Below are 22,806 nucleotides of genomic sequence, written 5' to 3' on the forward strand. Positions count from 1 at the left end.
ACCTAACGAGGCCGCCGCAGGCAGCCCTGTACTGTTCATCTCTTAAATTTTATCTTAAAGTATACCAATCAGTCACCTCTCGGTGAAACAAGGGCTCTTCCGCGACAAAACAAGAGTTGAGAGCATGATTTGAATCTATCATGGCTTCCTGTTATCCACGGTTGGTCCTTAATTATTTGGGTTTATTGGAGAAGGAAAAACAATTGGCTTTGTGATGCCACCAAGTAGGTAACAGCAATGATAGAGGGTCTCAATTGAGTGATGGCTTTTATTGCTAACGGTTAAAATTTTGGCCAATTTACGGCTAAGAATTTCTATCAGACAAATTTTTACGGTTAACTTTTTTACGAGTAACGGTTAAAATTTGTCAATTTTTTGGCCGTTTTACGGCTAACGGTTGATAAACTATAAAACTGAGTGATACGTTCATGGAAAATTGTAAACGATTTGTCAGAGTTTACTCTTGGGGCAATTTGTCAAAATTTAATCGAGAATGAAACCCTGTAATTTTCTTAACCTTCAAGACTGGAGTTCGTATCGGGTGGTTGACTAATCTCAACCTGAAGAAACAGTGTGTCATCCACAATGTAGCGTCGCGAATGAAGTTTCAAATGAGATATAAAATTTGAAAGACCCCTTGACAAGTTTTCTTTTTTCTTGGGCCTTGCAAAGTTCGAAATGTCTCTCTCGACGATCCCTCCGGTCACGTTTTCTCGTTGGTCTGGATCATTCTGTTGATCGATTACTGTGAACTTCACTTTCTTATTGAAGGGCCAGCGTAAAATTGCGTCATATTCACCTTTCATTACAGCAATGAACACCGAGAGGTGAGTATTTTCGCTATCTCCTAGCCCATTAGGTCTAATTTCTAACCTTAACTTGTAGCCAAAACTTTCTGTTTCACTTTTGGTGTAGAATGGATCACTGCCTATTGTCTCTTTTCCTCCGTTTTTTGCTTCTTTTAAAATCTCGCTGAAATTGTCAATCCGCCAAAGAAACAAGTTGGTATGTTTTACGCTCGACAAATTTAGCTGTTCCATGGCATTTTTCAACTCAAGTCGTGTCTCATTTAACAAAGCTTCTGTGTTACTTGATTTATCTTCTGTCTTCTTCAACTTATCTTTTGTGTTATTCAGCTCATCTTCTGTTTTAATTAACTTGTCTACCGTGTTGTCTAATTTAATACAAACTAAATCAAGATGAATTCTTGTTGCTGATTCAAGATGATACTCCAGGCTTGACGTTGGACCTACATGAAAATTTATACTTCGTTTACCAAATATTCTACAGACTATCATCTATACCCGTAATTTAAACAGCTAATTTAATTAAAAGTTATTTTCGATAAGAGTATCACGTGATCTTCAACACACTCGTCAGAATCTTTTCTGTTGGTTATGTTTCCTCGAACTTTCGACCAGAAAGGTAATTTATCACATGGCTGCCTTCATAAATGTGCAAGGTTAAGTTAATACTATGGAAGATTGGCTATTAAGGGCAGATATTGGTCTATATACCTTACAAGCCCGAAACTGTCTGCTTCATTTCGTAACTGCTGGGAACATTTTGTCTAATAAAAGACTGGCTTCCAGAATTCGTCTCGGCACTTCAAATACGAAGCAAACCATGATGGAATGTAAGGTTATAAGGTGCATAATGCGTTTGTCTGGGCCTGTTATATGAATTTCTCACCATTGCAGTACAACCCATTCCTGCATATGGACAGGAAATTATGGTCAGCGGACAGACATCTTTTGTGTGATTCGAAACCTGCATCACATGAAATAAAGGACTTGAATAAAAAGGAATGGCACGCACTAGTGGAAAAGAGCATTGAAGGGGTGGCGGGAATAAACGTGAGCGTCACGTTAAGTTCTATAGCCTTTTCTCTGACAACAGCCTGCTGAGCAGGCGTAATTTTGGGGTTGTGCCTAAATCCTACCAGCTTAGAGGTACGCTCGAGCAGCACTGGTGACGACTTTCCGAGTCGAGCGATTATCGGAAATTGTCGGCTAGTTCCAATATGACCCACTATTCCAGTTTTACCAACAGTTTAGCGACGTGACTGAACCAGACACAAACATTATTACATGCTTTACATGTGATGAATACATTGTTGAGTTTAAAACAGGGAGGTTTCGCTTAATTTTGTATGGCTGTTTCCTTCAGCCTCGTCGATCATAAGTTTCTTGTTCAGCAGAGTTTTAGCTTAACATTGTAGTCGCTAAGATCAACGCTTGCAAAGGTAAACAAAACTTATGAATAGTATCGACACCATAATGCCTTTGTCATGGTGCTACTGGTCAGAAAGATCTCCAAGATAAAATTTCTATTGTCTTGTACCTCTAGCCAGTAGGATCTCAGGAGGCTTAGAAAATACTACTGGCTACTAGCTAGAGGTACAGCTTGCATATTTAGTCTACTTTGCCCAAATGTTACTACGGTTTGCTTCACATTTTATTTTTTTGCACTCCAAATTAGTCTTACACTCCTTTTTTAGTCTTACACTCATGTTTTCAAGAACAAATTTACATTTATTTATTTTAATTTGGTCTTGTACCTCTAGCTGGTAGGATCTGAAGGGGCTTATAAAATACTACCGGCAAGAGATACAGCTTGCATACTTATTCGACTTCGCTCAATTTTTATTACGGTTTTCTCCACATTCGACTTTCTGCTCTCCAAGTTGTAGTCTTGCACTCCTTGGAATCACTTTTATAAGAGAATGTTTGCTTTTATTTTTTTAAAATTTGGTCTTGTACTTGTAGCTGGTAGGATCCGAGCTGGCCTAGAAAGGCTACCGGCTTGAGGTACAGCTTGCATATTTAGTCACCTTTGCCCAATTTTTACTTTGGTTTGCTCCACATTTTACTTTTTGGCACTCTAAATTTGTCATACACTCCTTGGAATCACAAGTTGATTTATAATGCAAGCTGTACCTCTTGTATTTTCTAAGCCTCACGAGATCCTACCGGCTAAAAGTATGAAATAAAATAAATAAATGCAAATGTATTCATGAAAAAAGTGATTCCAAGGAGTGTAAGACTAAGTTGGAGTGCAGAAAAGTAAAACGTGGAGCAAACCATAGTAAATTGAAATTTGGGCAAAGGTGACTAAATATGCAAGCTTAGTGTACCTCTAGCTAGCAGTATTTTCTAAGCCCCTTAAGATCCTACCAGCTAATAATACATTAGAATCACTATTTTTCTTGAATATCTTCTTGTTCTTTGGTTGTGTACCTCTAGCTGGTAGGATCTTAAGTGGCTTAGAAAATACTACAGGCTAGAGGTACTTTGCGCATTTAAGGCAAATTAAGCTCATTCATTTACTTTTTGATATATGGAAAAACCTTACTGCATTCCATGTTAGTCTTATACTGTTGTGGAGTCACTCCATACCTATATTTTCATGCTTTGCAGTCTTGTTTATCTAACCAGAATGATCTTGGATTACTCAGAAAACATTATCAGCCAGAGGGGCAGCTTATGTATGTGAAGTAAGCTTGAAATAATTAACATTGTTATGTTTTAAATGAATTTCAAGTAAATAAATTTTAAACTGGTCTGATTTGTCTTTTCTTTAGTTGTGGATTTATTTTATCATACAAATCAAACCATTTATAGATGAATTTGACTTGAAATTCATTTTGGACTTGAATATGTCAACCAGATTTACTGAAGTGTGTCGGCATGTACTACTTTGCATAAGTATGAGTGGAATTTCATAGAAAGGAACATTCGCTATTTTCATGATGTACGTGTTTGATTAGAAGTATTGTTGACAAGGCTAACCATTGTCTGAAATACTAGAATCAAGTCATCTTTAGGTGGTCATAGGATAACATGATTTCAATTCATCAAATTGACTTTTTTCCTTTTGTATTTATATTGATAATTGACTGCATGTATGACTGCATGAAAACCTTAAGGCAGGTTATTCTTGAAAATATGAAATGGTCTTCCACTATGTATATAAAATTTGTGCAATTAATAAATGGGATCAGCCTGTGCCTGTGATATTTATTGTATTTTTTAAAATAAAAATTGCTATTATTAAAAAGAAATCAAACCCTTCTCATTTGAACACCAACCAGAAACCCTTTGCTAATAATGCCTGCTTTGGTTTTAGCTGATTCCCCATAAAGAGTCATTTGATGATTATAGCTTGTATACTGTGCCATCAAATAAGCAACGGTAGGTACACGACCAAGGAATAAGAATATACTCTGAAAAAAGTGATTCCAATGTAGTAGAAGACTAAAATGGAATGCCAAAAAGTAAAATGCAAAGCATACTGCAATAGAAATCGGGCAAAGTCAACTAAGTATGCAAGCTGTACTTCAAGTATTTTCTAAGCCTCATAAGATCCTACCAGCTAAATAAGAAAGTACAAAATGCAAATGTATTCATAAAAAAGTGATTCCAAAGAGTGTAAGACTAATTTGGAGTGCAGAAAAAATAAAATGTAAAGCAAACCGTAGTAACATTTGGGCAAAGTAGACTAAATATGCAAGCTGTACCTCTAGCCAGTAATATTTTCTACGCCTCCTGAGATCCTACCGGCGAGAGGTACAAGACAATATAAAGAAATTTCATAATGGGGATTTTTCTTAGCAGTAGCACTATGACAAAGGCATTATAGTGGCGATACTATTCGTAAGTTTTGTTTACCTTTGCAACCGCAGGTCTTAGCTGCTACGGTGTTAAGCTAAAACTCTGCTGAACAAGAAACTTAAGATCGACGAGGCTGAAGGAAACAGCCATACAAAATTTAGCGAAACCTCCTTGATTTAAACTCTACAATGTATTCATCATATGTAAAGCATGTGATAATGTTCATGTCTGATTCAGTCACTTCGCTAAACTGTAGGTAAAACTGGAATAGTGCGTCATATTGGAATTAGCCGACAATTTCCGATAATCGCTCGACTCGGAAAGTCGTCAGTGGTGCTGCTCGGGCGTACCTGTAGCCGGTAGGATTGCTGCACAACCTAATTTTGGCGAGCGAGTGCTTAGTATTTTCTTAACGAAAATCATGGCCGCTATCTTTGATTTTAATGGCTGCGGAAGGCTGGGGAGTGGAAAGAAATTTGTACCAAGGGAGTAGTCGACTGCCAAAAATAAGGAGAGGGTGGGGGTAGGGGAGTGAAGGTTACGCCTGCCCGAAGTATTGTTATTTTGGAAATTTCTGTTCGCTCACGAAAGGAGTTCCTGATTGGTGCGTTTAAACTCAATCACTAGCCAAATGTGTCATTTGAGCGTCATTCTGACCTTTCGCTCTTGTAATAATAATAATAATAATAATAATAATAATAATAGACAGTGCCCCGGTTATTAATTTTACTCATTTTGATTGGTGACCTACTCATTTTCGTGCAACTTATCAGAAAGTGTTTTGCTTTTCAACAGCCTCTTCGAGCAAGCTTCTTCTCGCCTTTCCGTTTACCCCCTACCCCCGCCGTTCACTCCAAATGAAACATGGTCGGTGGGATAAACGATCACAAGCTTATAACGTTAGCTCGCACTAACTAGACGCCTGCACTGTGGGCTACTCTGACGACTGCACGTGCCACTTTTCGCTTATCTACCCTCTACGAGCGGAAATCGAATCTAATGAATAGAACCTTAACACTGTTTGGAATCTATCATATGAAGTCTAGTGATTTACGTAAATGCAATGTTGATAAAGAAATTCAAAATCAATCGATGATCAGGTTAAACTTTCCTGAACACCACGATGAGCTCGAGGTTCTCAACAATTTATGTGGCTCTCCTTCGCCGTTTGCGTTTTTCATCGACTGAGAGCCTGGAATAGGCTGAAAAAAGAATGAATGCGGCCTGTAAAGATGGTTTGTTGTTTTTCCAGTGGGAATGAGATGTAACGGGAAAATAAAATGAGAAGCTTTAAATAAAGCAAAAAAAGGAACTGTTTGGCATTTGTCTCTCGTTAGCATCGTGTGCATGTGATTTTGAAACTAATTAAAGAAAATTTTTGATCAGATCAAGTATCAGTAAGAATCATTACATTCACCTTTATTTCCATTAGAAATGTTTTTACGATTCATAATTTTGTATGTTTTACATTATCCTATCTTAAAGTGAAAGGATGTAAATTGATATTTGAAGGATAAATAGCATGTGTTAAAGCTACATCTAGTCGCCAAAGATTCATTTAAAATTTCAGATTGTATATCACAGATAAAGCTGAAAGTCTCACCATATCCCTTGGAATTGAAAGACCACGGCTGTTTGGACAAGTTACTGGGAACTTGCTGCACTGTCTAATATGGTCCTACGAAAAGAAAAATCAAAGAAACACAGGAATGCGGAAATTTGATTTCACTACGTTTCCATTTTTTCGATCAATTTCCTTCGAAAATCGGGCTCTAAAGAGAGTCTTAATGGTGTTAACCGTCATCCGTAGAACGGCCAAAAAACTTAGCCTTTGGGCGTAAACATTGACAAATTATAAACTGTTAGTCGTAAAAAAAATTAACCGTGAATTTTTCCTGATGAGTGGAATGAAAAAACAATAACAATTAGCCGTAAAGTTGCCAAACTTTTAACCAAAGCCGTAAAAGCCATAACCCCATTGAGACCTTCTTTAAAATCGGATATATAGTTTGTTATCTATTTACTCTGATTCCTATTCGATTTTAAGGGTCTCAAGTTTTTTAACAGAAACATTAAAAGATTTCCTGGCAAGAGTTATGTTACTTCTCTTCGATTCCTCCACTATTACAATCCTTACTTGCATCATGCAGACTGGGTGGGGTTGCGTGCAGTATGTATATTGAAGGATTCTCCAAGGACACACATAATTTTCGTGCCGTGTAAGATGTCTTCTCTGGACTTTTTCGGGACAGTTCTTGTTAGCACACGCTACTTGCAGAAAAGGGCAAGATTCCAAGTGGATCTGTTCAAAAATAAAACCAAAGCAACTTTAGTTTAAGCACCGTTTCCTTACTGTCCTTGATCATGAGAAGTAAAAAACTATCAAGCCCATCGTCTCTATGTCTTGGCTTCTACATGTAGGAACTTGAGCTATGTCTGTGGCTTTGTTATTTCAACAGACGAAAACAATAACTTATGCTGATAAAATTGTTTATTGACATTTATTGAAATATGCGTTACTTTTACCTTCTTGTTCCTCAGCTCCCCAGTCCATTCACAGCCATCATTTGGACATCTGATCGCCATAGAGAGAATCTTCCTTTCTGCTGCTTTATCAGGGAAAATGTCCTTAGAAATAATCACAATTCGTATTTTTCCTAAGTCGTCTTAAGGTGGCAATTGACTCAAGCATAAGAGCTTTACCTCAGAAGCGCCTTTACTAGGGAGTGTTTAATTAAATAATAGTGATGTTTTAAGAAAAATACAAATAATTAGGGTATATTTCAAGAACAGAAAACAAAATAGACTAAAGAAAAGAGAACATTGTTCAAAATATTTCATTGAAAAATAAAACGTGTGTTTGAGGAAGAAACTAACAAGTCAAACCATTGACAATGGTCAAGACTTTAAAGTCACAATAACTGACTTCTTAAAAAAAGTAATCAAAATATTGCTAAATGATTGAGTTGGTCTTTACCCGCACTCAGCCAAGCAAATCATTCTTAACGTTTTAGTAGTTAAAAAGTTTACTTACCCGGTCTGGGTCCAGATTCTGCCTGTCTGCCGAGCAGGTTAAAGACTCTTTTTACACTGCTGTCTGTGAGAAAAATTAAATTCTTAAGAATGGTATAGAAATAAGGAAATAATTAAAGGAGCACGCAAGCAAATATGTACCGTAATTATTCTCATACCCCATCTTAACCAACACTTTTATCTTATTCAATACAGTCCACGCCTCTTCACAACAATGACAACAACAGTTGCTAATTTAACTTCCACAGCAGTATTCAGAAGCTACAAGATCGAAAAAAGAATATTGAGGTGGATGAAGCCCTTGTTAGGATTTTTCCAAGCGAGTTTATTTCATTGCATTGACACAATCTACAAGCTACATAAGAAAAGTCTATATGTTCATGTAATTTAGGAACCGAGCAATTAAGCTGTGGATTACGAATAAGGCGAACCGAAAGTTTGAATGGCGTGATAGGTCTAGTAGTATCTCAGCACTTACAAGCACAAAGTAAGGAATAAGGTGAAAAGATTTGAACTTTGAACAGCGATCACGCTTGCAGTAGATAATTGAACTACCGATTTGCGCTTTCGATTCAAAGATATTTTGCTCTTTGGACAAGTGAACATGAAATCTGTTCATTACCTTTGATAATTAAGAAAATGTATCGTGCTACGTTTTAGAGGAAGATAGGCGCGTATTTTGATTGAAACTAATCGAAGGCAATGCTAGAAATTGAAAAATTGCATCACCAAGTTAATTAGTGTAGGGGTTTCTGATCCGTGAAATTGATGTTTAAGATCATGCAACCGACCATCGTTCTCTAATTATTAATTGGATGGACTTCGACTCTGGTGGTGATTGAATTCAGTTGAAACACACTGATGACCTGTCATGAATTCTCTAGGGTGATTAGATTAAGTGAGCAAACGAACAACGATACTGAAAGTTGCTTATCTCAAACTCGTACCTTTAGATGTGCTCGTCAAGACATCCTTTAAAATGTCTGTGGCCACATCTCGTAAGAACTGGTTCCTTTAGCGGTAAATGACATACGAGACATTGGAAATCATCTTCAACTTCTTCTACAAAGTCCTCGTCGTGGCCTAGGGGAAGGCAGTGTTCATTTGATGTAGATTCCGCCATGTTGAAATCCACCTTTTGCATGCAGTGAGAATAAGATGTATTGGGAAAATATCACAAAGACGTTTCAAACAATTTGCAAGAAATAAAAGAGAACTATTTGGAGTTTTGGCGTGCTTGTGATTCTGAACATAATGGGCAAGCAAATTTCTATCAAGAATAAGAACCATCAGTCAGAAAACTTGTAACCTTAGTCGCATCCGCCATTATTTTTTTCTCTTGGTGGGAGATCTTCCTTGTATGTAAGTTTTTGCATATACTGCAAGTAAGTTATTTTTTTTGGAGTGGTTAGATCTTTGAAAACGGATATAAAAGAAGAGACGATAGTTACTCGAGTTTCAATTTCAGCGACTTTAAACTGAGGGCGATCACTGTCATGATGCGCGATCAAATAATTTGACTCCCCGCTTTCTATTCCAAAAACAACAAATCTTTTGAGGAAGATAGTTCTGAAGACGATCACATTGGTAAACATTTATTATGATACTTCGTGCAAAGCAATTACGAAAGCGAAGGACATATTTTACGTACAGATTTAAACTAGTCGCGTGCAACGTCAGAAAATGCGACTGCATTACTCTGTAAATTATCACGGTGGCCATTACCGTTACAACTAATTTTTACGAACGTAAAACCGATGCTTGTCTCCTTAGTAAGAAGACCTCCACTCTTCTCACGTGGATCCCATGGAAAAACTCGCTACATACTTACAAGAGAAGTTTAACTGACAAATGTAACATAATAGATTAAACGAACTAATGAAGATCCATATTAAGTGGTGTCTATCATCTACTCTTACCTTCTAATATGCTTATTAGGGCATTCTTTGCACTACATGTGGCCGCATCTCGTCTGAAATGGTTCCTTAAGCGGCAAATGACATATCAGGCACTGAAAATCTTCAATAATCGGCCATTCCGCCATATTGAGCAGCCGCCCTAACTACTAAAACTTAGTTGTGATGAAATATACAAAAACGTGACCATTGATTCAAAATGCCAATCAAACGCAATCAGCCATGATTTTGTAAAAGACAAGTGGAAATCAAGTCTGTTTTTGCATTATTCGAAATCAGCCTTGTCCGCGTCTTCACACTTATTGGTCTATGTCAATCGGTTTGTTGAATTCTACGAAATATTTAGTTGATTTTTAGATTTGTCGAGATTTGTCATTTTACTTCGGCTTAAACATCGCTGAAAAAGTAGGGAACAAATGAGAATGTTCATGGAAAGTAAAACTCTACACACATCGGGGAAAATTTGCCCCACCACGAAAAAAAATCTCTTACTTTCTCTCATGATGATATCTCTCCATTTAAATTTTGACGTTATGACCAAAAGAAGGACTCTGAGGTGGCGTATTTTCTAATGAATTCAAGCGTGGTCTTTTCTTCCCTAGGCGAGTGAAGGGAAACTATCGCACGAGGGCCATCTGTTTATCACAAGTTTCGTAGAATTTAACGCGACTCCGTCAAGCGTAGCCATTTCTCAGAAATTTTGTATTGTTTTGAGAGCTTTTAGCTGACACCAGGGCCCCCAGATATTTTTCTCACCCGCTCAAATTTTCAAATTTTTCACAACTTCGCCTGTTTTTGCTGGTATGTCCGGCCAAGCCTTTATGGTGATTGGCCCCCGTAATAGCCGTTAGCTGTTCGCAGACTGCTGCTCACTAGTTTTTTAGTTTTAAAAAGATTTTCGTATAAATTTATGCGACTCAGTCAAATATAACTACTTCTCAGAAATTTTGTATTGTTTTGAGAGATTTGTTTTCAGTTATTTGTCAGTCTGTGTGAAGCGGCAGTCAGAAGATTAACTTCTTCGGAGTTAAATACAAAGTCTTGAAGATGGAAAACACTCATTTACTTTCTGTTTACGGAGAGGATTTTATGAGTCCAATTGACGACGATTTACTGTGTTTAATTTGTCAACATCCACTGCGAGAGCCAGTTCTGACGAGATATGGGCGCAGATTTTGTCGACAATGCCTCGAGCAACAACTTGCAAGGTTTGCGTTCGTATCTTTACTTGATGGCCACTCATCAATGCAAGTTACGATCTACTCATCGTTTAAACATTTGTTGAGACATTTTTTATATAAACGTGCTTGTAATGAGTCTGCCATTAAATCTCTCACAAATCATAATATCATTGAAAGGTAAACATCTCGCGCTGAATAAAAAGCTAATAGTTCTCTTGATTTCCACTCGTGATTTAGATAATGCGCTCGTTCGCTTTGCTCACTCGTGAAATATTTTTCAGCATTCGAAGAGAAATTTCGTATTACCGCGCGGCCATCTAATGTCCTGTATATCTATGCAATTGTACTTTTGTAAAATAAACCTGGCCCTCATCATTCGTCAGTGTCGGCATTTATGTTCTTGAATGTAATGCCTCTTTTACCAAAGATCGACGAAGTTCGAGTGCCATTTGTAATGAAAATCTGGAATTCACTTGCATCACCGAATCATGGTTTAAAAAAACCACATAGATGATAATTTGGTGTCGGTTTGAAGTTATAATATCAACCGTTGGGAGAGGAAAATTTTTCTTATCTTATGTAGCATGCACGCACCGTGTATACATCTTACGTTGCATAAATAAATTTGCGTCAATTGGAGTAAATTTTAAAATAATGCTTAAAAGCATGTAATAATTTTTATGGTAAATATTCCATGTGTTCGTGATTATGAGTTTTGGTCATTTTAACGCAAGTAAACATGGAGGCGTCTGTATGTATGTTCGTGATTCCTTACGTTATGAAGTTCTATATTCGACATTATTTGGCGCGATCTTTGAAGTATTACGGGCCAAATCCGCCTTGAGCGCCTCCTTGGGGGCATACCTTCAATTATTGTTGGAAGTGTTTACCATCTGCCGAGTGCAGCCGATCATTTGATTTTAAACTACTTGTACGAGTTGCTATCAAAAATTTAAGGCCTTCCTTCTGACTGTGGCCTCATTCTTTTGGAGGATTTCAACAAGCTGAACTGCTTTCGTCTTAGGAACGCTTTCGGTCTCCATTGAATCGTCCCGTTTCCAACTCGTGGACAGAGTAAACTGAACCTAGTTACCAATCTCAATGCATTTGATGATTTGCCCGAAAAGTTGCCTCTCTTTGGGCTCTCTGTTCACGATACTGTGGAATTACAACCTCAGGCTAAACGAGACTATCAGATGAATAAAATCCGGTTGAAATCAAGAGACCTGCGGCCAACAAATCGTCTGGCTATATGGACTTATCTCGACCAAGTCGAACTTGGTATAGTCGCCTGGTAGGATGAATAGAGTCGTATGAGGAGAAAATACCCGCGCTTGATATTTGAATATTTTGCTTCCCCCTAAATCTAAGACGGTCATTGCCAATGAGCCTCCATGGATCAACAAATTACTCAAATTGTTAATTCACCAGCGCTAAGCAGCCCTTGCTCGTGGCAATATAGCCTGTTTTCGCCGCCTTCGGAATCGTGTTAACCGCTTACGGAAGTCCTGTCCTGCAAAATATATCCGTTGCAGATATCTGGTTATCATGTCAGTTTTACACAGTATTGAATATTGATTGAATGCTCTAAACCAACCAGATTTTTTATAGTAATTCTAATGTATAATAATGTTGGTTGCTCCGCTAGTTTTGAGATCAGGCAAAAAAATGTGATAGGGAGAACATTTATACAAGGGTTTTATCCTTGGGCCTTAACGCAACCTGAAAGGTTTGAGGACAAAAAATAGGGGGGGGAGGGGTGGAGGGGATAGATTGCTGTTTGATAAAAGTATGCTCTGCTATAGTTTGTAGTTTAGCTTGTTAGGGCTCACGAGTCTAACGTTTTGTAAAAAACATGGCCTTCAAAAACAATAAATATGTTTTGTAACGTTCTGCTAATGAGACTGAAGTATGTTCATCATGTATGATTCGTGTTAACTGTAGAAGCATTTTAGGCGTGCTTGTAGGTATATGGGCTATTAGGCTATTTAAGATTCTGTAAGTTATGCAAGAGCTACTCGGAGGTATCTCTCTCAACTTTGCTTTTGTGTTCATTCACTACTGTATTTTCTTTATGATGATGTAACGCTCGCTGTATCCTGCATCAATAAAGGAGATGCTTGCTCCTGATGCTGTGTTTGTGTTCGTTATGATTGGTTACAAAATATTTTATGATCGTTTAAGGGTAATTAGAGTATAAATGCTTTTAAAACCGAGGGCCCGTAACACTATGAGAAAGACCTGATCAGCGTTCTTTTATTTCACTCACGAGTGGAAAAGAAGAGGCGGATACTATGATCCATCGACTGACAGATCCTATCTTTCCTGCTTGGGATTGGCTGTTTTCAAAATTGCTTTTGATCGGTTCACATTGTTTTTTTGACTTTTCGTAGCACGAGAAGTGTTCTAACAATTTTAAGAGGCTTTGAATCGAATTAAAATAAGAAAGCACCACTTTGTGCTTTGTGAATCAGTTTCGCAATTCTTTTTTATATTAGCTTTTTTCTATAGAACCTCTAAAGGGATGTTTTCTTGAAGCTATGTAATGCGTTTCTCTGGGCCCCTAGTATATAATGGTCTTACCTTTGTTTGAAAGCTCATCTGTAGGTGTAGACACTAGTCTTAAGTGTGAGGTGAAACCTGGATCACATCAAAAAAATCAATAAACACATAATGTAAGGATAGAAATCTCCAACTTGAGCAAGAAATCTCCAACTTGAGCAAGAAATCTCCTATGAGTAAGGGAATAATTTTATTTGTGAATTTGTTGATACTTTTGTTTTTTAATGATGTCGCCTTAGCAGCAGCCCAGAGGAAAAAAAAAAAAACTAGGGAAGCAGCCGCAAATGAACCATTGCTGTGCAGTTTTGGATAGCTGCGGAAAAACAGATCGGGACTACCTGGACAGGTTGCATCTACGAGCAGCTCATATCATTGAGGGGCGTAAATAAGAAAATACTGACAGGCAGCACTTTTAGCTGGCCCTCCTTAGAAAATTGCAGGAAATTTCACACATGCCTACAGGTGTTTAAATGCATACATGGTCTCGCGCTCACCTATCTTTTGAATGAATTGAGTTTATCCCTCCAATATCATGCCTACAATACCAGATCAAGTACCTTTCGGGCTTACCCCTGGATAAAGCATCTAGATATCAAGGATCCTTTCACTACAAATATGCAAAGGCGTGGAATACTCTTACTTAATAATCACGAAACATAACTTCACTGGCTAATTTTACGAAATTTGTTAAACTTCATTTATGTAATTGACGTAATATACTTTGTAATGTAATATACATTGAATATCTTGTATGTAAATTGTAATTTGTGCTGTTGGCTCCATTTGTATTCTGTATTTCTGAATAAATCTTGTTTTACTTTGTATATCCTGAGCAGGCCCCTATTCAAACCAGCTTGAAGCTGAACTGGGTCAGTCTACCGCTGATAAATAAGTAAATAAATAAATTGGCCTTTGGTGATCTAATCAAAGGCTGCCATTTTTCTACATTTACGACAATCATATATCTTCCAGCCTGGCATTATTTAGAAAGTACATTTTGATGAGCAACCGGTACGATTATTTATACAACAAATCTTTTGACATGCACTTTTCATCTTCGGTAGGACAACTTATTATTTATGTGCCTTATTTAGTTATATCTTATACTGAAAGAAAGTAAAAAGACAGAGAGATGTATTGACGATGATTACCATTAATTGATATTATTTTTAAACATTACCTCTTTCGTCTGTATTTTAAGGCAGAATTGAAAGTCTGACCATTTCTCTTGGAAGGTAACGACCACAGCTGTTTGGAAAAGTGACTGGAAATTTGCTGCACTTTTGAAGATGGTTCTGCAAAAATGAATCCAAGAAAGACAGCAACGAATGTATAAATTCCGTTGCTCGTCAGTGTCTGTGTTTTCTTTTCCTTTATGTTTTTTCTGTCGGGACTCAGGCTTCTAAAGGTCAAAATGTTTTATCTTATGTATATTGCCATTGTAGCTATGTTCCTCATTCTTATTACTTAAAATGTTAAAATTACCTGGCTATGGGTATGACGCATTTAAAAATGGTGTGTACTTAAAAGCTAGTGGTTTGAATTATGCCAAAATTTCACCTCTCCTTCAAATTGTTTAAGTTACGGAGCCATATATGATTTGGAGAAAATAGACGCGTCGTTGTTCGCATTGCCTTTTGTATGAGGCAAGTATTGGTCTAATCTTCGGACAAAGCGTTCATGCTCTGATTTTCCTCTGGTGAAAAGATAGTAAAAATGGGCACTTTAGCCGGTGATGGGATTTATCTGCATATCGTAGAAAATTTCGGAGTCGGTTGTCACGAAGTACATTGCAAGTATAGCTACTGCTGCCAGTAGCTCTTGCTAGGGCTTGGCCACCTACAATTCTTTTGCTTTCTTTCCTGTAGTGTACTCAGGTAATGTTTTTAACCTTTGTTGTTAAGTACTTGCTCAGTGTCACATAATTGCCAGTCTTGCTGCTGATTAGGAACGTTCTTAAGAGAGGATAAGGACACTTGACACCGTAAATAGGGACAAATTTTCCCTTTTGCTGGACAATATCAACTGCTCTGGAACATGAAAACCAGCAATAATTTTGCTCCAAAACGGGCTTTCGGTTCTTTTGCTCCACTACTTGCTTTCAAAACTGTAAACACCTGTTCGGACCCCGTCACAGCGACTAAAAACACTGGCAGTTACGTTACGTTTACTCAAAACTTACCTGCGCAGAGAACTACTTACAACCATGCATATTCATTGAAATTCACCAAGATCAAATGCCTCTTACTAACCGCGTTTGAGCTTGATACTATAAGTTACGGACCGAGCTTTTTCCCTCTCGGATTTATGGCCCAAGCCCGGGCCATGCATGCGAGTGAGAAAAAACGAGGTTCCGTAACTCACAGTGCCGTTCAAGAACACGAGGTTATTACGATATCTTTCATATCTCTGGGCTTAAATTAACCCTTCAACTTCTGTGAATGACCAAAACAGAATTTCTCATTACTATATCTTTACCATATTTGTAGACAAGTGATGAGAATTAAGAAAAATATCAATTAGGGGATTACTAATTGGTCCGATACCAAATTCTCCAAACCAATATAATGAGCATTGTATGGCAGACAGTAAGGAGAAATACTAATGAGATCTTAGGAGTTAGAGGGTTAAGGGGGAAGATTTCAATTCGATCAAGGGTTTAAACTCACCGGGCTGTACAGTGAAGTACGGCCTGATCGATTGAACAATTATAGCGCACAAAATAACCCAGAGATATGAATAGATGAATATTATTATCCAACTACACAAAGCAGAGTACAAATAACGCGCGAATAGAGTACAAAAATCCTGCGAGATTGTACTGTTATTTGAACAGTTGTTTATTTTTTACAAAATGTAAAAAAAAGCATGTGTGACCAGTCGGCTGCGCGCGCTACGCTTCTCTGTCTGCTTTGCTTTTCCCGCCTTATGAAAAAAAGTAGTCGGGTAAAAAGTAATCTTTTAGACGCCTTGGTGTGTAGTATCTGTAGTATTTTTACGCGTTGGCTAACGGTTAAGATTTTGGCCAATTTACAGCTAAGGGTTAACATCTTTCCATTGTTTCCACCACGGTTAACGTCTTTGCGACTAACGGTTAAAGTTTTTTGGCCGTTTTATGGTTAACCCCATTGAAAACCTTTTGATAAACTAAAAAATTGAGTCAAACGTTCATGGAAAATTGTAAACGATTTGTCAGAGTCCACTCTTTGGGCAATTTGTCAAAATTTAATCGAGAAAGAAACCCTGTAATTTTCTTAACCTTCAAGAGTGGAGTTCGTATTAGATGGTTGACTAATCTCAACCTGAAGAAACAGTGTGTTATCCACAATGTAGCGCCGCGAATGAAGTTCCAAATGAGATATGAAACAATGAAAACCCCATCCAACGTTTTTTTCTTTCTCGGGCCTTGCAAAGCTCGGAATCTCCCGACGTCTCTTTGGTGACGTTTTCCCGATGGTCTGGATCATCCTGTTGATCAATTAACGTGATCTTCACTTTCTTATTGAAGGGCCAGCGTAAAACTGCGTCACATTCACCTTTCATTACAACGATGAACACCGAGAGGTGAGTGTTTTCGCCTTCTCCATGCCCGTTAGGGTGAATTTCTACTCTTAACTTGTAGCCAAAACTTTCTGTTTCAATTTTGTTGTAGAAAGGATCACTGTCTATTATCTCTTTTCCTCCGTTTTTGGCTTCTTTCAAAATCTCGCTGAAACTGTCAATCCGCCAAAGAAACAGGTTGGTATGTTTTACGCTCGACAACTTTAGCAGTTCCATGGCATTTTTCAACTCAAGTCTTGTCTCATTTAACAAAGCTTCTGTGTTATTTGATTTATCTTCTGTCTTCTTCAACTTATCTTTTGTGTTATTCAGCTCATCTTCTGTTTTAATTAACTTGTCTCTTTAATTTAATACAAACTAAATCAAGATGGATTCTTGTCGCTGATTCAAGATGATACTCCATTTCTTGACGTTGGATCTATATAAAATATTTATACTTCGTTTACCAGATATTCTACAGACTATTATCTATACCCGTAATTTAATCAGCTAATTTAATTCGAAGTTCTTTTCGATAACGGTATCACGTGATCTTCAACACACTGGTCAGAATCTTTTCTGGTGGTGTATTTCCTCGAACTTTCAACCAGAAAGGTCATTTATCACATGGCTGCCTCCATAAACTTGCAAGATTAAGTTAATACCATGGAAGATTGGCTATTAAGGGCAGATATTGGTCTATCTACTTTACAGGCCCGAAACTGTCTGCTTCATTTCGAAGCTGCTGGGAACATTTTGTCTAACAAAAGACTGGCTTCCAGAATTCGTCTTGACAATATCAAATACGAAGCAAACCACGATGAAATGTAAGGTTATAAGGTACATGATGCGTTTCTCTTGACCTGTTATATGAATTTCTCCCCTTTGCAGCACAACCCATTCCTGCATATGGACAGGAAATTATGGTCAGCGGACAGTCACCTTTTGTGTGATTCGAAACTTGCATCACATGAAATAAAGGACTTGAATAAAAAGGAATGGCACGCACAAAAATTTGTCAGTGGAAAAGAGCACTAAAGGGGCAGCAGGAACAAACGTGGGCATCACACTAAGTTCTATAGCCTTTTCTCTGACAACAGCCTGCAGAGCAAGCTTAATTTTGGGGTTGTACCTAAATCCTACCAGCCAAGGGGTAAGCTCGAGCAGCACTGGTGACGACTTTCCGAGTCAAGCGATTATCGGTAATTGTCGGCTAATTCCAATATGACGCACTATTCCAGTTTTACCAACAGTTTAGCGACGTGACTGAACCAGAAATAAACATTAATACATGCTTTACATGTGATGAATACATTGTTGATTGTTTACATTGTTTAAATCAAGGAGGTTTCGCTCAATTTTGTTTGGCTGTTTCCTTCAGCCTCGTCAATCTTAAGTTTCTTGTTCAGCAGAGTTCTAGCTTAACACTGTTGTCGCTAAGATCAACGCTTGCAAAGGTAAACAAAACTTATGAATAGTATCGACACCATAATGCCTTTGTCATGGTGCTACTGGTCAGAAAGATCTCCAAGATGAAATTTCTATCGTCTTGTACCTCTAGCCAGTAGGATCTCAGGAGACTTAGAAAATACTACCGGCTAGAGGTACAACTTGCATATTTAGTCTACTTTGCCCAAATATTACTACGGTTTGCTTCACATTTAATTTTTTCTGCACTCCAAATTAGTCTTACATTCCTTGTTTAGTCTTACACTCATGTTTTCAAGAACAAATTTACATTTATTTATTTTAATTTGGTCTTGTACCCCTAGCTGGTAGGATCTGAAGGGGCTTATAAAATACTACCGGCAAGAGGTACAGCTTGCATACTTAGTCGACTTCGCTCAATTTTTATTACGGTTTTCTCCACATTCGACTTTTCTGCACTCCAAGTTGTAGTCTTACACTCCTTGGAATCACTTTTACAAGAGAATGTTTGCTTTTATTTTTTTTAAATTTGGTCTTGTACTTGTAGCTGGTAGGATCCGAGCTGGCCTAGAAAGGCTACCGGCTTGAGGTACAGCTTGCATATTTAGTCACCTTTGCCCAATTTTTACTTTGGTTTGCTCCACATTTTACTTTTTGGCACTCTAAATTTGTCATACACTCCTTGGAATCACAAGTTGATTTATAATGCAAGCTGTACCTCTTGTATTTTCTAAGCCTCACGAGATCCTACCGGCTAAAAGTATGAAATAAAATAAATAAATGCAAATGTATTCATGAAAAAAGTAATTCCAAGGAGTGTAAGACTAAGTTGGAGTGCAGAAAAGTAAAACGTGGAGCAAACCATAGTAAATTGAAATTTGGGCAAAGTCGACTAAATATGCAAGCTTAGTGTACCTCTAGCTAGCAGTATTTTCTAAGCCCCTTAAGATCCTACCAGCTAGTAATACATTAGAATCACTATTTTTCTCGAATATCTTCTTGTTCTTTGGTTGTGTACCTCTAGCTGGTAGGATCTTAAGTGGCTTAGAAAATACTACAGGCTAGAGGTACTTTGTGCATTTAAGGCAATTTCCGATAATCGCTCGACTCGGAAAGTCGTCAGTGGTGTTGCTCGGGCGTACCTCTAACAACCTAATTTTGGCGAGCGAGTGCTCAGTATTTTCTTAACGAAAGTTATGGCCACTATCTTTGATTTTAATGGCTGCGGAAGGCTGGGGAGTGGAAAGAAATTTGTACCAAGGGAGTGGTCGACTGCCAAAAATAAGGAGAGGGGTGGGGGTAGGGGAGTGAAGGTTACGCCTGCCCGAAGTCATTGTTATTTTGGAAATTTCTGTTCGCCCACAAAAGGAGTTCCTGATTGGTGCGTTTAAACTCAATCACTAGCCAAATGTGTAATTTGAGCGTCATTCTGACATTTCGCTCTTGTAATAATAATAATAATAATAATAATAATAATAATAGACAGTGCCCCGGTTATTAGTTTTACTCATTTTGATTGGTGACCTACTCATTTTCGTGCAACTTATCAGAAAGTGTTTTGCTTTTCAACAGCCTCTTCGAGCAAGCGTCTTCTCGCCCTTCCGTTTACCCCCTACCCCTGCCGTCCACTCCAAATGAAACATGGTCGGTGGGATAAACGATCGCAAGCTTATAACGTTAGCTCGCACTAACTAGACGCCTGCACTGTGGGCTACTCTGACAACTGCAGATGCCACTTTTCGCTTATCTACCATCTACGAGCGGAAAACGAATCTAATGAATAGAACCTTAACACTGTTTGGAATCTATCATGTGAAGTCTAGTGATTTACGTAGATGCAATGTTGATAAAGAAATTCAAAATCAATCGATGATCGGTTTAAACTTTCCCTGAACACCACGATGAGGTTCTCAACAATTTATGTGGCTCTCCTTGGCCGTTTGCGTTTTTCATCGACTGAGAGCCTGGAATAGGCTGAAAAAAGAATGAATGCGGCCTGTAAAGATGGTTTGTTGTTTTTTCAGTGAGAATGAGATATAGCGGGAAAATAAAATGAGAAGCTTTAAATAAAGCAAAAAAAAGGAACTGTTTGGCATTTGTCTCTCGTTAGCATCGTGTGCATGTGATTATGAAACTAATTAAAGAAAATTTTGATCAGATCAAGTATCAGTAAGAATCATTACATCCACCTTTATTTCCGTTGGAAATGTTTTTACGATTCATGATTTTGTATGTTTTACATTATCCTATCTTAAAGTGAAAGGATGTAACTTGATATTTGAAGGATAAATAGCATGTGTTAAAGCTGCATCTAGTCGCCAAGATTCATTTAAAATTTCAGATTGTATATCACAGAAAAGCTGAAAGTCTCTCCATATCCCTTGGAATTGAAAGACCACAGCTGTTTGGACAAGTTACTGGGAACTTGCTGCACTGTCTAATATGGTCCTACGAAAAGAAAAATCAAAGAAACACAGGAATGCGGAAATTTGATTTCACTACGTTTCTATTTTTTCAATCAATTTCCTTCCAAAATCGGGCTCTAAAGAGAGTCTTAATGGTGTTAACCGTCATCCGTAGAACGGCCAAAAAACTTAGCGTTTGGGCGTAAACATTGACAAATTATAAACCGTTAGTCGTAAAAAAAAAATTAACCGTGAATTTTTCCTGATGAGTGGAATGAAAACACAGTAACAATTAGCCATAAAGTGGCCAAACTTTTAACCAAAGCCATAAAAGCCATAACCCCATTGAGACCTTCTTTAAAATCGAATATATAGTTTGTTATCTATTTACTCTGATTCCTATTCGATTTTAAGGGTCTCAAGTTTTTCAACAGAAACATTAAAAGATTTCCTGGCAAGAGTTATGTTACTTCTCTTCGATTCCTCCACTATTACAATCCTTACTTGCATCATGCAGACTGGGTGGGGCTGCGTGCAGTATGTATATTGAAGGATTCTCCAAGGACACACATAATTTTCGTGCCGTGTAAGATGTCTTCTCTGGACTTTTTCGGGACAGTTCTTGTTAGCACACGCTACTTGCAGAAAAGGGCAAGATTCCAAGTGGATCTGTTCAAAAATAAAACCAAAGCAACTTTAGTTTAAGCACCGTTTCCTTACTGTCCTTGATCATGAGAAGTAAAAAACTATCAAGCCCATCGTCTCTATGTCTTGGCTTCTACATGTAGGAACTTGAGCTATGTCTGTGGCTTTGTTATTTCAACAGACGAAGGCAATAACTTATGCTGATAAAGTTGTTATTGACATTTATCGAAATATGCGTTACTTTTACCTTCTTGTTCCTCAGCTCCCCAGTCCATTCACAGCCATCATTTGGACATCTGATCGCTAGAGAGAGAATCTTCTTTTCTGTTGCTTTATCAGGGAAGATGTCCTTAGAAATAATCACAGTACTATTCCTACGTCATCAAGATCCAGATGGGTCAATTTCTAAGGTGAAAATTGTTTTCTCTTCATAAGAGCCTTTCCAAGGGAGAGTTTAATTAAAGAATGGTGATGTTTTTAAGAAAAATACAAATGCGTAAGGTATATTTCAAGAACAGAAAAAAACCGATAGACTAAAGGAAAGAGAACACTGTTCAAAATATTTAATTGAAAAATAAAACGTGTGTTTGAGGAAGACTCTAACAAGTCAGCCCATTGAAAATGGACAAGACTTAAGAAGTGATAAAGATAATGCTCAATAACTGTGTTGGTCTTTACCTGTACTCAGCCAAGCAAATCATTCTTAAATTTGCAGGAGTTAAAAAGTCTATTTACCCGGTCTGGGTCCAGATTCTGCCTGTCTGCTGGGCAGGTTAAAGACTCCTCTTTACTTTGCTGTCTGTAAAGAAAATTATCTTATTAAGAATGTTAAAGAAATAAGTGAGTAAGGAAGCAAGAAAGCAAGCAAGAAAATATGTACTGTATTTATTCTCATACCCCATCTCAACCAACACTTTTATCTAATTCAATACAGCCGACACCACTCAACAACATTGAAAAACAGCAGTTGCTGAATCAACTTTCACAGCAGCATAGAGAAACTATAACACCGAGAAAAGAATATTCAAAATAGACGAACAAGGATACGAAGGTATTAAATCATTTGCTTTGTATCTTAAGAAAAATATTTGGCCCTTAGCTACGAACGGTGTGCCAAGCTCTTGATAGGATTTTTCCGAGCGTGTATATTTCATTGAATTGACACAAATTACAAGGTACATAGGATAAGTCTATACATTCATGTAATTTAGTGGCCGAGTAATTAAGTTCATTATCTTTGATAAGTGGAAAATGTATCTTGCTACGTTTTAGAGGAAGATAAGCGCATATTTTGATTGAAACTGATCGAATGCAAAAATATTGCATCACTAAGTTAAAGTAAATTACTCATGTGGTTATTATCATTGAAATTGATTTTTAAGATCATGCAACCGACCACCATCCTCTAAATAGATGGCCTTTGACTTTGGTAGTGATTGAATTCAGTTGAAACACACTGATGACCTGTCATTAATTCTCAAGG

General features: G+C 37.6%; 1 protein-coding gene and 1 pseudogene across 1 annotated transcript; both read right to left on the bottom strand.

The window, feature by feature from the left end:
- Window positions 1-512: 512 nt before the first annotated feature.
- LOC149042084 (TNF receptor-associated factor 4-like) lies at window positions 513-8,769 on the bottom strand. The gene is made up of 7 exons (XM_089212117.1): window positions 8,680-8,769; window positions 7,648-7,692; window positions 7,140-7,241; window positions 6,751-6,915; window positions 6,217-6,291; window positions 1,693-1,770; window positions 513-1,298 (listed from the first exon to the last, which is right to left on the bottom strand). Exons 1-7 carry the CDS (start codon window positions 8,767-8,769, stop codon window positions 513-515), a joined length of 1,341 nt encoding a protein of 446 aa, XP_089068243.1.
- A 7,790-nt stretch (window positions 8,770-16,559) lies between these two features.
- LOC149042085 (TNF receptor-associated factor 4-like) lies at window positions 16,560-22,225 on the bottom strand (annotated as a pseudogene).
- Between the last annotated feature and the right edge of the window lie 581 nt (window positions 22,226-22,806).

The sequence above is a fragment of the Pocillopora damicornis genome, chromosome 7, assembly GCF_964200805.1.
Source record: "Pocillopora damicornis chromosome 7, jaPocDami1.2, whole genome shotgun sequence".
NCBI classification, from domain to species: Eukaryota; Metazoa; Cnidaria; class Anthozoa; order Scleractinia; family Pocilloporidae; genus Pocillopora; species Pocillopora damicornis.